This window comes from Patiria miniata, unplaced genomic scaffold (genome assembly GCF_015706575.1).
Source record: "Patiria miniata isolate m_02_andy unplaced genomic scaffold, ASM1570657v1 HiC_scaffold_22, whole genome shotgun sequence".
In the NCBI taxonomy this organism is placed as follows: domain Eukaryota; kingdom Metazoa; phylum Echinodermata; class Asteroidea; order Valvatida; family Asterinidae; genus Patiria; species Patiria miniata.
The window spans coordinates 2,315,761-2,331,905 of record NW_024037061.1 but is presented as its reverse complement, the minus strand read 5'-3'; the positions used below and the strand labels follow the sequence as shown (position 1 = coordinate 2,331,905).

The window sequence follows — 16,145 nt, the reverse complement described above, 5'->3', positions numbered from 1 at the left end:
CGTCTAAAATTGAAGTTTTCAAGCTCACCAAAGAAAAAGTTTCAAAATGGCTGGTCGGCAAGTCTGTATCAGCTTAACTAGTTCACGCCGGGATTATTTTGACAAGAATGGAATGTGGCGCGGGATTTATTTTTACTCGACCTCAAGCCAAGCGGGTTGAAGCCATCACCCTCGGGCAGCACACTCATATTTACGTCCTCAGTTGCTGAGCCGGTCGCCGAAAGATATTTCCGGCCTTGCTCGTTGCGTGTTCATCTGTCATCCGTTCCGAATACCGCAAAATCTTTGCGTGTATACACGGCCTCTGGTGCGAACTGGTTAAAGGCATATAGGAACATTTGCTTTCCATGCAGTTTGTTCATTTCCAATAATAACACCACTCAAAATCAAAGAAGAATGTTCAAAACCTAATGATATTCATAATACAACCTTAGCAGAATCCCAACACATCCGGGCATATCCGTAGGACATTTGTAGCAAATTCGGAGAGATTTCTACCATGAATGAGCTACGAATCTCCAAGAATATGTACAAATAGTCACGAATAACACCACAAATCAGTACGGTTGTCCTACGGATGTCCCACGGTTGCACTATGGATTGATTTTCGAGACATTTCACCACCAAAGTTTTGAACAGTTTAAAACGTCTGTAGTCCCTCCACGAATACCCAAGGAAGATGACGGATAACCACGGATGTACTAAGGATGAATACAGCACTCCCACGGTTTATCACAAATTTCAAACCGTGGAGTTCCGTGGCTCCAAACCGTGACAGGGGTTTAACCTTTTTGATAAGAATTTGGCAAGTTACTTTTGGGATAAACGCAAATGATCCTAATATGCCTTTATTAACTTTGAAGTAACACGCAATTAGGCAGTTCACACCAACACGTACATGGGTTTCACTGCGTCAACTTTACTTTCCCATTGCCCCAGAAAAAAAATCTGCTTATTATTAGAAGACATGGGTGTGGGCTTGTTTCTTTAGCAGTGCAGTGTGTGCAGTATTTTCCTTTTTTTTAGGATGCTGGCCAACCGTATTGTTTTCAGCTTTCGGTGGTGTTGGTGAAGGTTCAATTTTTAAGTAGCTGCAATCATGTTTGCTGTTTCGCTTAGTGTATATTTTTACTTTTAGGTAATTCACTAAGCGTGTAGATTTGAGTATACATGTAGTATAAGAAAGCCTTTGCTGAAATTAAGTGAATAATAAAGCAGCCAGTTCTGCGAGTGTCACGAATACATGTAGAAATTCGATTGCATAGATACAGGTGATTTCATTTTTCTTAAGCTAAAATTAAAAATTTCATGCCTCGTTTTAATAAGCAATTTAATAATTGGTCTTGAGAAAAAAATGATATTTTTAGATTCTTGTCATGCTGCCAGTTTCAGTTTCCTGAATGGAAGATGCAGTTCTTTTTGTTACCATGGTGACAGCACTTAGCATCCCAAGAGATTTGGTTCTTGCACTTCAGATGAAATCAGTGAGGGGAAAAAACAGCCCCCCCCCCCCCAAAAAAGGGGAGGAGTCTAATTTGCAAGATCCTTTTCTAAGCATCGAAGTACTATGTAAGATCCCACTTCATGCATAGCAAATGATCCAGCCACTTGCTGTTGGATATTGGCTTTTACTTGTTTCTGGGAACAGACAAATGAAAAGTAAAAACTCTACTCTTTGCATGTTTCCTAACGAAAAACTTTCAAAATCGGCAAAGAAAACCACCCTCCCCTACTGATTGGTTGTCATCTTGTTTAAGGTTCTGTTGCTGTGCCAACGGGCCCAATTATGCAAAGAATTTGCCGGCAAATTGTCACCTTATTTTGCAGATATGTCCTGTGAAAGTAAATCCATATCTTTCTATCACGTTTATTTTTGCACTGATTTCATATGAGTTGCATTGCACTGGTTGGAAAACACCATACGTTCAGCACTCTGCACCGTGTGTAATCTGTGACCCTGACCCTCTTGACCTGTAGTTCGTTGACCTGTGACCTCTGACCTTTTGCCCTGTAGTCTCTCCTTCAAGACCTCGAGGAGAAGCATCCACAGTTGGATGAGCTGGTCAGCCGGGCCAAGATCCTGCAGCTGGAGTCGCAGACCGAGGGCAGCAAACAGTTGTTGCAAGAGAAAGGTAAAACTGAAATCATTTGGCTGTGACTTTCAATATCGCATCGGTCTATGGAAGAGGCTCAAGCCCATTTCCATACAAACGCGGGTTACTGCCAGCATAGCCAAGGAATGGGAGGCACAGTGTGTTAACCACTTGCCTCTAACTGCTGTGGCCACAGGTTCCATTCCCGGCTCAGGTCATATGTGAGTAGAGTATATGAGTATCATAAGTTCCGAAGGATAACCCGTCGCAATTTAAGACGATTCTCGAAAACGATTTCAAGAAACCTGCAACGAGTTTAATGCATCGAAAGTTCCATGGCAACGTATCGAAGCTACGATTGATCGTAGCCCTGCGGTGCATCCTAAGTCCTACAATTGATCATAAGTTGGATGAGTTGAGTGAAATCGACCCCAGGACCCTTGGAATAAAAATAAAAAATAAAAACATGAAGGTTTAAAGTTTTTCTTGCAATTGGGACATTTTTAATAATCAAAATTTTAAATCCTTACATTTGTGCCTTTTTTTGGGTCTTCCTCAGTGGACAAGTTGCTGGACCTGTGGAACAGCGCCTCCCTCCGTGCCAGCTCCCGCTCCCGCAAGCTGGAGGCCATGCTGACGGACTCGCAGCAGTTCCATGAGCTGACCGACGAGCTCTGCAACTGGCTGGGCAAGATGGAGCAGACGCTGGATGGGTACGCGCCGGTGGGCGACGAGGTGCACGCCCTGCAGGGCCAACTGGAATCTCAAAAGGTATGGTGGGGCACAAGGACTTGAGGCCGACTCGTACATTATATTAGGGGGGTGTATCAACTATCGAATATTGAAAATGCCATACTGTTGTTAACATCCATCAACCAACCAAGTTTCAAGTTTGCTTCACAATAATGGGGAAGAGGGTATGGACTAGTCAATATTGGAAAATATCACACTGTTGTTAACATCTATCAACCAACCAAGTTTCAAGTTTGCTTCACGACAAATTGGGGAGGGGGTATGGACTAGTCAATATTTGAAAATATCACATTGTTGTTAACATCTATCAACCAACCAAGTTTCAAGTTTGCTTCACAACAATGGGGGAGGGGGTATGGACTAGTCAATATTGGACAATACCACACTGTTGATCAACCAACCAATTTCCAAGTTCGCTTCACAATAGTTTAAGGGATTTATTTTTGCTTCACAATGGGGGGGGGGGGGGGGGGGTGTGTCCATCACAAGTACCGTTAAATGTAAATCACAACTCAATTTGCAAATCTGGCGAGAAGTACATTGTATTTGGAGATGAACAATGACATGTTGGCGCTATTCATGGTTTTATATCCATTTAGAGGGGTTTTTTGGGTGGGGGTTATATTGTATCTTTTCCTTTTTCACAAATAATACTTTTTGACAAGAGGATGTCACGGGGGGGGGGGGGGGGGTGCATGGATTAGCTTGGGGGGGGGGTAGATGATCATATAACCCATTCCCAAAGTTTTCATATGACCCTTTCCCAAGTGATCATATGACCCTTTCCCAAGTTGACAACACTGTAACTTTTTTTTTAGTGATTAGGAAGTCAAGGGGGGTGTGCATGGATTAGCTTGGGGGGGGGGGGGTAGATGATCATATAACCCATTCCCAAAGTTTTCATATGAACCTTTCCCAAGTGATCATATGACCCTTTCCCAAGTTGACAACACTGTAACTTTTTTTTTTAGTGATTAGGAAGTCAAGATTGGCATGATACATGTTTGTGTTTAAACTTACAGAATCTGTTTCTGTTATATGTGTTCTACACATCAAACCTCTGTCAAAAGTAAAACAGAAACCTTTTCAGTGTTCATTTTCTGAGTAACCTTTTGCACGTCATGTGGACGCAATACATAATGGAACATTTCAGTGTTTATTTTCTGAATAACCTTTTGCATGTCGTGTGGACGCAATACATAATGGAACAGTGAATAGCAAATGACAGTGATTGTATGTACGGCTTCAGTTAAATTAAGCTCAAAGCATTGTTCGACCTTGTTTTGTCAAAAGTCTACTGGTACATCCCAGCTTGGTCCCTAAATTTACAGAATAGCCTAGAGGGGGCAATGCTTGGCCGGCCATGGACGGAGAATTTTTGTGTGTGGGGAGTCGATAACAATAGTCAGTGTGGGTATAAAGGATTGCTAATATGGTTTTGTCAGGAAAATATTTCAGTGATGTCAAATTGGACTGCTAGATGAAGTTAAAGCACCACACGGTAGTGGTATAGGACTTTTGACCCATATGTTTTAATTCAGCTGTTGGAAGTGTAAATACTTCAACATCAGTATCACATTAGGAGTGTTGGTGTGTGGAACAGTTGGTTTAGTTTATTTGGATGAAATATGCTAGTTACATGTATGTACAGTAGGCCTGGTATGGTAGATACAGTTGAAGAATTAGAAGGTGGAAGTGTCGAGTTTTAGACCCATATTTTTTCGGAAGTGGATGTTGTTGTACATGTAAGTATAATATATTTCAAATTTGGAATGTGGGTGGGCAAAACTGCTGGCTTGGTTGATTTTAAAGGCATAGAGGATTGTTTGCATTTATCCCAAAAGTGACCTACCAAAATATTATCAAAAAAGCTTTACTTGGAGTAAAGATCGTACTGGTACTAAAACATACACCCCGTGGAATTATTCCGTCTGGCTTGCGTGCTTCTTTAGAAGAAATCAAGAAATATAGGTGATTTCCAATGATCAGTCAATTTGACTGATTTTTAGGATAAAGAGTGCTACTGACGAAATCTTGTTTTGTGATCAAAGGTTTTGCACGGTTTTTCATTATTTTCTCAAAAAGAGTAGTATCCACTGAGTAGAAACTTGAACAGGATAGGTTTCAAACATTTTTCTTTGGATTTTGAGTGGTGTTGTTATTAGTGGAAAAGAACAAAATGCATGCTAAGCGAATGATGTTATATATCTTTAAGGAAATATGCCAGTTATGTACATGTAGCTCTGGTTTGGTAGGTGAACATGTACAATGGAAATTTCAGATGTTGAAGATATTGAGCAGAACATTTTGGAAGTGTGGTCATGTGGAACTGCTATGTATTCATATGCTAGTGTTATTTAATTGGTTTGACAAGTAAAACTGATATTTAAAGAGTTCGGGATTTGCTGGTGAAATGTGGTGATACCTGAGTTACTGCAAATCAGTCAGCACCCCTGGCTTATAAAACATTCAGATTTTTAGAAAAAAAAACACTAGGAACTAGACAAGTTCCTTACTGTATTTTAGTTAAGGCTGAACTTTAAATTGTTCTTGTCGCCAATTTTCTCTTGGAATTACCATTAAAAATGTCTCCGCTCGCCTACTTGTATATATGTGTGAAGTATAATAGTTCACAAATATACAAGTAGGCGAGCGGAGACATTTTTAATGGTAATTCCAAAAGAAAATTGGAGACAAGTTCAATTTGAAGCCTGTAAGAAAACAGTAGGAATTACTGGATTCACTTGAACTTGCGTTAGATTTGAATGGTGAACTTTGAACTTTGACCCAGGCTTTCTTGGAAGAGGTCGAGCAGTGGAAGCCATGCATCGACGCGGTGAATGAGTCCGGCGAGCGACTCATCGTCGACTACAACGCCGACGACACCAACCGCATCCGGCAAATACTGGACAACGTCCGGGACCGGTGGACGGCCATATGTGACAGGTGAGGGTTGTGACACATAGGGTGACAGACACCGACATAGATGGTGTAGGAATGAGCCCCTTGCCCCTTGAACCATTATGCTACCTTTGTGTTATTTTTTTCAATGAAAAAAAAAAATCCATAAAATTAAAGTTTCATATAAAATTTAGGGAAAAATTGATTCAGTATTCTTTGGTACTGATTTGATGCTTGTAAAGGAAACTGTAATTTATGGAGTTTCTGTCTCAGAATTTATATAATTTGACCTCAAACTTGCAATTTACAATCTCTGTAAATCATAAATAAATCATAAATACCCAATTTCATCACTGATTTGCACAAGGATGTCAATCGCTTCTTAAAAGTGTAGAGACATACGTTGATCAGAACTAATGCGAGCGCGAAGCGTGAAGCCCTAACGGCGTGGGCCCCGAAAAATGTTTGATTCTAGACGCTGTGGTGCGATCTGAGGCAATTTCTGACCACTTTAACCAATTTTTTTTTAGCAAAAGAACATCTTTTAAATATCAGATGTGAGTTTGGAGTCATATGTAGGCTACCATTTTTCTTCGGGGATGAAAAAAGTGGGTGGGGAGGGGGGAAACGATATGATATCCCCCCACGTTTAAAAGTGGGGGGGGGGGACCTACCTATTGTCGCCCATGGATTCACATTATAAAAAATAAGCCAGTTAGTTACAAAAGGTCAGGAATGACATCACCAGAATCCTTCAATTTGTTTTGTTTCTGAAATCGAACAACGTCACTGGTTGCTGTATTCACTGTTTAATTGAGGCCGTTTGACTAGTTATTTTGTCAAAAGAGTACGTACAATCGGAAACCTTCAAAGCAGTGTATAATTTCTGAAATCAAAATGTTTCCTCAAAGATGACTAGCTCCGTACCGTATATGCAATCTTCACATTATAAGTAAAGTAAAGTAAAATCTGTTCTCTGGTTTCCTTGGCATGAAAAGACTGAGAATATTTCAATTCCCCTTGGACAGGATGCCAGTCCATTGTAGGGTACACTCCAATTAATGCTGGTACTCCTGTATGGGCAGTAGCAAACGTTGGTAAAGTGGCTTGCCCAAGGACAGAACATATGGCCAGCAGCAGGATTCGAACCCCTGACCCTCCGTTCACGAGTCACAAACTTAACCACCAGACCCCACACCAAATTGAACACGTACACCAACTTGAACACCGTTTTTCCCCCACAGGTCCAACCAGCGATTGCACGCCATTGAGGAGACACTGAGATCCATGCAGGACCTAGCATCTCAGTTGACGGACTTCTTCCTGTGGTTTGAGGAGCTGGAGCAGCCCATGGATTCCCTACAGCGGGACACAGATAACGAGGAAGCGCTGCAAGACAAGGATCAGGTGGAGGTCTGGCTCCAACAACACGGGGTAAGTCGGCTTCTTAACCTCATGCTTGAAAGTTCTGCACCCACAAAAAAAGAAGGCCGCGGAGTGCCGTGGCCACGTGGTCTGGAGCATTGCATTCGTGGTCTGCGGGTAATTCTGCAGGTTGTGGGTTCGATTCCAGCCTGGGTCATGGTGTGTGTGCCCTTAGGCAAGGCACTTTGTCACTCATTGCTTCTCTCCACCCAGGAGTAATTGGGTACCTGTAAGGGCAGAGATGGTTATTGTCGTTGATTTTAGCTGCTTTTGCGCCGAAATGGCAGCATCGAGTTGTATACTCCCCACGGAGCTGAGATGGTATTTGGAATGTTTCATTGGCCCAATGAGCAGGGTAATAATGATGTAGCGCCTTGGGCACCAATAATGGTGGATATGTACGCTTTATAAATACCCATTATTATTATTATTATTATTATTAATATAACAGTGTCGAATGATGAAATGATGTGGTTTCCGATATGTGTCTTTTCTAGCGTTTTAAGAATGTTTTCTGAAAGGATATTAACCCTAACCGTCCTCAATCCTCCAGGTGGTTTTGGAGGATTTAGGTTTGAGGATGAATGGCAAAAAAAGGTGTCGGTTGATTTTAGAGGATGTATCGCGTCGCGTTCGTAGGCTGTACCCAGCATTGTTCAAGTTAAGCCATGTAGAATTGAGCCCTGCATTATGCTCAATATCATCCGCACCGGTTCTGAATTCAAACAAATTCAAGAAATAACGGATGATTTTGGAGGATTGAGGCTGAATCCAATTTTTTGCATGGTGGCAATTGGAGGATTTTGTTGCAGGATTGACGATGCTAGCCAAAATGGCCTAGGGAGTTAGGATTAATGTAGTAATACTTTTATGACTCTAACCATGTCATAAGTATGGGGCTGTTCTTACATTAACCTAGCCAACTTTACATCAACTGTTTAACCATGATTTTGAATCTTACGTAAATGTATCACCTTTTCAATGTTTGGAAGTTTTTTTCTGTCTGGGTTGAAAATTGGGTTGAAGCTGCATATCCAAAAAATAGCAACAATGTCGACGTTTCATTCTAAAAATGTGGTGCATACATTCTTATACCTCATAGGGCTTGGAAAATGGTCTGAATAGCAAACTTCTTCAAGCATTCGTTTGCAGGGATATCTTAAAACAACCGTCTGACCAGCTGTTAAAAATCAAAACGGGTTTGATCAGTCACGTTGCCGAAATCCATTTAACATTGAAGAAAACCGTAGTTAATTATTGAACCCTGGCCCGCAGGCAACTCATGAAATAAAAGTCCTAATGCCAGTCCTCTCAGGAATGCACTGCGCTGTTAAGCAATGTAAACAGAGGGTGATGAGGAGTAAAGCTTAGCCTGGGAGTTGGAAGGATATGCGATATCGCTTCAATTACGCTGGGACCGTGATTGAATTTTGGTTGGATTTCCTGGGGACTTTCACAGCAAAAAGGCCAAGGGACAACGTTGTTACTTGAGTTAAAGGCCTTTGCTTGCAACCCCTGGCATGGTTAGGGCCATTTTCCAAATCGGAGTTTGTCTCCAGCTTTAGCTACATCTCTGGTTCCTGAATGATACTGTAACACAAATGTTGGCGGGTATGTGCGCTTTATAAAAATATATGTGCACTTTATAAAAATTATTTGTAAAATATTTTTAAAATGTTTTTAAAAATACGGGATTAAAAATTCTGTATCGTCCAAACAAAATGGAGATTTTGACCTTGTTAATACAATTTTAAAGGATCCTGAAGCAGAACTGTAACATGGATCAGAAGTCCGTGGCCTAAAATCTTTTGAAGCCACAGTCGGTTAAGTGCCGTGGTTTAGAAAATCCTCCCTTGGAACCTTGTCTGGTAACATGCAGTCGCATCCCTTTTTTTTTCCAGACAAAATATTGTAAACAATATTTACCATTCAAGCATAATTGACTCCGATTTTTAATATTATTGTGTACTGGTACATTTGTACAATCTGATGATTTATTTTTTTGACAAAAAGTTTTTTGAGCGATGGAGTATCATCTATATATCTTTCCAAAAACTTTCCAAAATGTTGGAAAACTGTTACTTAAACTCTAAGTGTATATCAGCAGTGAGTTAATCCCTTGAAATATTTTCTGCTTATGAAAAGTCAAAGGTCTAAACATCAACTTTCCTCTGTTTACATTGTTCCGCAACCTTTTCAAAATCAGTCATTTAGTAAGTGAAACAAATGAACAGTGACTGTCAGAGGGGCTGCAACAGCTCGTAACTCAATCAAATCTCGATGGCATTTTGGGAGGGCATACTTTCTGATGTTTACGACTGCCAGTTATTTTGAGAGAGACATTAAATCTTCCGAATGCCAGATGCCTGTTATTTTTGTGCAGTGTGTATAAAGGGTGACCTCAGATATGTGGGTCATTGATAGTCTCATTCCAGCCGCAGAAGTGGGACCCTCTATGGTGCTGTACTAACTAGTCTCCGTGGACAGGCTGAATTTTTATCTGTGTAGTGTGTGTATTTATGGTGACCTCAAGATATGTGGGGTCAGGTTTTGTGGACTAGTCTCATTCCAGCTGCATATTTTGTGCTCTGCATGGTGCTATACTGACTAGTCTCCCAGAACAGGCTCGTTTCCTTTCAGCTTGATGTGTTTCAGGAATGGAAAACAAGAAAATTGAGAAATGCATTTAAGAAACTGATGTTTATTGACGTTTTGCGAATTATAATGGGATATGGAAAGATTCCTTAAAGGTAGAGTAGTTCGTTTGCAGCTATTCAAAAGGTAACTGACAAAAATATTGATGAAAAGCATCCTTGGTTTAAAGATAGTAATTGCAATAAGCTCTCTGTATTCCCTCTGACATGCCTTCATTTTGAAGAAAACAATCAAAGCAAGCCATTTCCAAAAATGCGCCAAGTGACACATTTTTGGAAATTTCCATTAGTAGTTAGTTTGAAATTTGGCGAATCCATGAATGGTAGCACGCAAGTGCAGACACGACGCACACGCATGCGCGGTTACTGTTATTCGTCGGTTCAGTGCATGACATCGCATAGCTGCAATCGGCTGAATGAGAATGTGTCTCAGATGCTGATTTTGGATGCAATTCAAAACAAGACTCAGCAACTTTTGAATTGAATTTGAGATCCTACAATATTGTTTTTTTTTCGGAATGTAGGGAAATTCACAGAGCTAAAACTTCATCAGGTTAGTTGCTAAGCACCCTCCTTAAGATTTTGAGCACTTTTGTTGCTTCAAACAAAACCATGGCCAAAAAAAAAAAACTGCGGCGAATTCTCATTTCATGAAGTAAAGAAAAAATTTGTGTTCAAGAGAGTGTCGAGAACTCACAAACACCACAGTACTTTTCCCCAAACTTAAGTCTTTGTCGCAATTCCACAAAGAGCCACAAGAACGAAATGGTCTCTCATCACTAATCTTGAAATAAACAGGCTAAAAAATATAGGTGACAGGGTTCACTGCTGGTGAGTCATTGGCGAACCACTCAATCAAATATTTACTGTACCTTTGGGGAAACAGGCAAGTTTGCTTTATCATATCATGATAAGAAGGCGATCATTAATGATCATGTTCAGATAATTGGTCACTGATCGTGTTTGGCCAGAAACATTTTATGGTTGCAGTCAGCAAATTTACGAGGTCGCTATCTGTCATGTTAGTCTGGTGCTGGACGCCACATTACACTCAAACCTTAATGGTCTTCTTGGAACGATACACGCACAAATTTTGTCTCATAACGTCAGGAAATTGGGTTGTTTCTATGTATTTAACCAGATATTTGTCAAAGGGGCAATCTATTAAATCGGTTAAAAATTGTTAACAACTTGATAACTTTACCCATGAATCAGTTAGCATGTGTGTACCGTATGCATAGCTCCATGCTGCAAGTAATTAACCGAAACAATCCAAACTTTGTTGCAATTTGTTCAATAAAAGTGATCAGTAATGCCACTTTATATTCATTATTTATAAATTATTAATGAGGCATGTTTTATGTCCTTTGTTTCCATCCATAAAAAGCATGTTTTTCAGTAGAAAATTCATCGCGAAAAAAAAAGTATTTATTGTTCTCACACTTTCTCCCCATGCTTTTATTTTTGCTTTTGTTTTGACAAGGTTCAGTGAAAATGAATAACACTTTTCCATTTTACAGATTTTCAACCATATTGATAAATAATTTGCCTTTTTTTCAATCATCTAGAACACATTCCTTCATAATCCCAGTGATGACATTGCCAGCTTTTCTTGTGGTTTTGAATTCCAAACCTCTGACTCAAACATGACAGGGTCCTGATTTTTTTGAAAACCCCTGTGGATTTAAGTGGACTTACCCAGCCATCATTCCCATGTGCACAAAAGGCTGTCACTTTGGGCTGATTTAGTATCACAATGGGGGTGTTTAACAACACTAATAAAACAAATAAAGATATTCTCAATTTTGTCCAACAAGAACCGTTGACTCATATTATTTTAGGAAGAGTTTGTGAAAATATTGGATGAACTTTTTTGCCACCTTAATTGTCCCAACTAAATTGTGTGCATTATTGTTGCCATCAATATATTGCCATTATTTTTGACAAGCATTAAATTAACAGACATTTAACCAAAAAAAAATTATAGACCGCCCCTTTTAAAAAAAAAGGACACCCCTATTGATTGATATGGATTTGCCGGCCATCATTTCCATCTGTACAAATTGCTGTGGCTTTGAGACAGTTCCTTATTGAAAAAGGGGATGTTTCCCATAAATTAGTCTGATGAAACAAAATTCAACATATTGTTTATTTCCATTATTTTTTAATGAATTTTTCTATGTACACGTAGATTTTACAAGGACGCAATCAGCCAAAATTATTTCCACAGATTTTGTGAGGAAAATTCCAGGAATTGTATCTGTTACCTTAATTGCCCGAGTCAACTGTGTGTGTATTATTCTTGCCATCAATATATTACCAGTATTTTGACAAGCATAAATTTTATTGGCATAATTTACGCTCACCTGTCCTTGGCCATCCATATTGTTCTGTCATCCAGGTGGAATGCCATACAACTCATGTATTGATTATGGAGGAAGAAGCCAAGGCCATAGTAACATAATTAGATGTTTCTAGTTTTCAATTTTGTCTGTTAATATCATTCAGTATCAAATAAATTGTATGTACTTGGTTTCCTAAGTTACATGTATACATGGCCAAAAAAAAAAATAAGTCAGTCTCTGGTCCGCGCGCGCATCGATTTTAATCATGCGGGTCGATCTTTTTTTCCCCAAAATGTTCCGCGGTAGCTCCAACAGCGCTCTCTATTTCCGCACCTCCTCAATTTTTTTTACCAAAGAGCACCAAGAAATGGGAAATTGCACCAAGGCAAATGATCGAAAGCACCAAGGCAAATTATGGAGGACACCAATGTACATTAGGACACCAAAAAAGCAAAATAGTACCCCACCTTGTCTGTACAATCCAAGCTTGAAGAAAAAAAAAAAAAAAAGCCGCGTGGCCGCGTGATTTCCGGAACTTTGGTCTGACCACAGACCGAAAAAAATTTTTTTTGGCCTTATGAAGAAAATTTTCCCCAAACTATGTGTAGATTTAAATGTTACAATTCCAAAGGCTAGTAATGCGAGATATTCGCCAAGTACTGTCTTTCTCTGGAATTCCCCACCCGAATTTGCTTACCTTGCTCTATGCTTCTGCCAAGCCAATCTTTCAGAATTCAAACCAAATGTGAACAGATGCCTTCTGTCACTGTGAACTCTTCCATTATATTATTTGTATTCTTTCGAATTAAAGAAATTAATAAATAAACAAAAACACAACAAATAATAAACACAACACAAACAAAAACTTATATTGATGGGTTGAACATCATAATGCATTCTGTCTGATTATTTCAAGGCACCTAATTCTGTGCTCAAAGTGTCAATTGATAAGATCATTGTACGCCATTAAAAAGCCTGACATTTAAAGAGAAGATACAACATTTGCAAACATCAAAAACCGAAATGATCAAATTATCACGAAATACCTTACTGAATTGTTAGGGAATGACAGTCTAAAGCATCCTGTGAAATCGTGGCTCCTGGTATGCTTACATTTTCAAGAAAAACTGTATTTTTCCAGCACTGGTTGGCCGACCAGCGTAAAAACGAAACAAATTTCTGGTTTGACATGTCCAAAGTCATCTGCAGATCAAAACACATATCACAAGTCATCACATAGCCATTATATGCCATAAAAATCCTGAAATTTACGTTGTGCCATATGCCAAAAAAAGATATCTGTTTGTAGGTGTGCATAATTTGAGAAATATCAGGTGCACTGGAAGAGAAACGCATTTCTGGTTTGATGCAGCCCACGTCAGCTACAGATGGTAACAGATGACATAAAGTCGTCACATTTGTGCCACACACCTGCTGGTTCCTCCTGCTGCTAAACATGATGAGCGACCAGCAGATAAAATAAAACACCAGCACACAACAGGCTCCGGTGATCTCGCCCTACAGGTATGGCACAACGCTGATTCGCAGAAGAAAAAAAAAGACCTCTCGCATTGCCAGTACACACAAGTGCCTCTGTTCTTGTGTTAATCCTTAAGGAGAGTGGGTGATCTTACAGCCTGGAGGAATTGAAGTGTGTGATGGTCGAACAAGAGGACCATTCATAAACCTGGAGGTCGGATAGTGCTGAGGATGTCATTATAAAATAAGATGCTGAGGATGTTATTGTAAAAAAGACGTGTTCTCACAACTTGAAGCTAAAATGTGGTTACTGTGCACACGGCCACCAAGAAAATAACTTGAGGGGATCTGTGGTTTGCAAAAGATCAGTGTTTCTGTAAACATGGATAAGCCGATCTGCAAAATCTCCAACAGATAAAAATGAGTTCCGCTGAAACGTGATTGCAGAAGAGATACACTTGACAGTAGCTACCAACTCCAAACAAGAACTGAAAAAAACTCGCGGATTGGCGTTCCTGCAGAAAGACATTTGTGTAGAGGTTATACACATGTGTACTTTGCATCGGTTGCCTACTTGAAATCGGAGACCAAATAAAGGCAGGATACTTGACACAGTAATGGGAAAAGCCTACACAGTGGCCGGTTTTTTTTTGCGCAGTGATGAACAGTGCACTTGACAGCCCGACTGATCCGCAGTTAAACATTGACAGAAGATACACCAAAAGGCTGTTGTCCTTTTATGCGAAGCCGGTCATTTGTGGGTGACTCGCAGTGCCTGTCCATTCATGGAGTGTGCCATTGTGTTAGAATCATGATAGATGTACGAAGTTGATGTGGGAATCTGACGTCAATGTCTCCAACTGGAGTGAATGATTTATATTAATGTTGTGTGGTAGCCGAACATCTCTTCATAAACTGGAATTTCTTATCTCGTGATGCTTGACAGTTTGCTCGTCTGCATGGCTGCTGAACATTCTGGCGTTAAAGTTTGCGGCCCAAAATAACCATCAACGGGATAGGAAGATATGACAAAATCTGTTTTCTTTCGTACAAAGCTGGTTCGTTGTGAGTGACTGCTCTGCATGGCGGTGGAAAGAATGCTTTTGCGGTAAAGTTGAACGTGATCTCAAGAACATCAGGAACTGTATTTGAAGTGTAATGTGCATTGTCATGATTGTGGAGTCTCGTCACAAAACATTTCTTGCAAAGAAATGCTCTTATCTTATATTTCCTAACAGTCTTTCAGGTTGTTTGACATGCACATGAACAGCCACTGTACATTAGATACAATGGAGTGACCCAAAACAACTATTGGGGTACTGTACCTCCACGAAAGAACCACAAACTTGAATGATGAACTGTTGGTTGTAAATCTCCCCCAAAAATCCCTCAGGCTACTCAATTATTAAACCTCATTGCAGAGAAAAGAAATTGTGTCCTTCAAATCTTGGAAACAGCTGATAAATTGAACTTGGAAAACCACAATCCTATCAGAGACGACCTCGTTTTTTTCCTGCGGTACATGAGGCACTGGGGAGCTTTGTCTACTTGATGGTTGTCCTGGCAATTTGTCTTTGAACTTTGGTGTCCCCAAGCGTGTTGAGTTTATGATCTGATCTGTCAGTCAGTTGAGGTTAGGGTGCCACATTTGGGTGAAAGTTGGTTGTGTGTGCGCTGTGTGTGTGCCACATGTACTCATACATCCTCAGTGCGTTTGCAGGTTGGCCAAGCATTGGAGTTATTGTGTGCAAACACACTGACAGTGACACAGTGAGATCTCCAGCCAGACATTACAGACATTTGTGTGCATTGGCTGTGTCTACTGTCTGCGGACTGGTGAAGTGTCGACCAAGTGCCAAGAGTCGAACGGGACTAAAAACCTGTCTGGGCTGACTACTCATGTTGTGTCTGTACCGGACGGAACCCTGACGCGCACTTTTTGGCGTGTTCCTTTGATCCGACTCCATATGTGACTCATAGGATTGCGTTAAAGTCAAACAACCGCTGTTTGTGTGATGTGATTCAGCTTACATAAGTGTGAAAGAATATCATTGGATTTTTTTTCGATGGACATGATGGAGGCTTGTTTTACTTGAATTTTGTGGATCCTCAAGTGGAACGGAATCAGCAACTACTGGAATGAAACCTTGATAACATTCAAGCGTTTCTGTTTTAAAAATTTGTTTATCCCTTCATCTGGTTTCCATGGTTTTTGTAGACAAACATTCATGACATTGATTCAAGCATATCGGCTGATATTCCAAACTTGCACTAATTGCTACTTCAGAACAGGATATCCCTTGGAGCATAAACTTCTTCTTCTCTACATGGAGCAGAGAGGATATTTTGGGTGGAAGCTGCAGAACTTCTCAAGTCAAACCACTTTACAAAAATAAAGGTCGATTGAAGAAACTGACTGAGCCGGGGTGGGATTTGAAGCTGCAAGTTGCAATTGAGGTTTATTTGATTACTGAAAACTGTGTTGGATCAGCCAG

The 16,145-nt window shown here is 40.1% G+C and overlaps 1 protein-coding gene across 2 annotated transcripts in view; it reads left to right on the top strand.

Moving 5' to 3' along the window:
* LOC119730218 (dystrophin-like) overlaps window positions 1-16,145 on the top strand; it is a 74,511-nt gene that overhangs the window by 21,420 nt on the left and 36,946 nt on the right. For both annotated transcript variants that reach the window (XM_038203010.1, XM_038203009.1), the window contains 4 exons: window positions 2,015-2,132; window positions 2,653-2,864; window positions 5,638-5,792; window positions 6,992-7,181. In XM_038203010.1, the coding sequence (XP_038058938.1) occupies window positions 2,015-2,132; window positions 2,653-2,864; window positions 5,638-5,792; window positions 6,992-7,181 (675 nt within the window). The remainder of the gene's footprint in view (window positions 1-2,014; window positions 2,133-2,652; window positions 2,865-5,637; window positions 5,793-6,991; window positions 7,182-16,145) is intronic.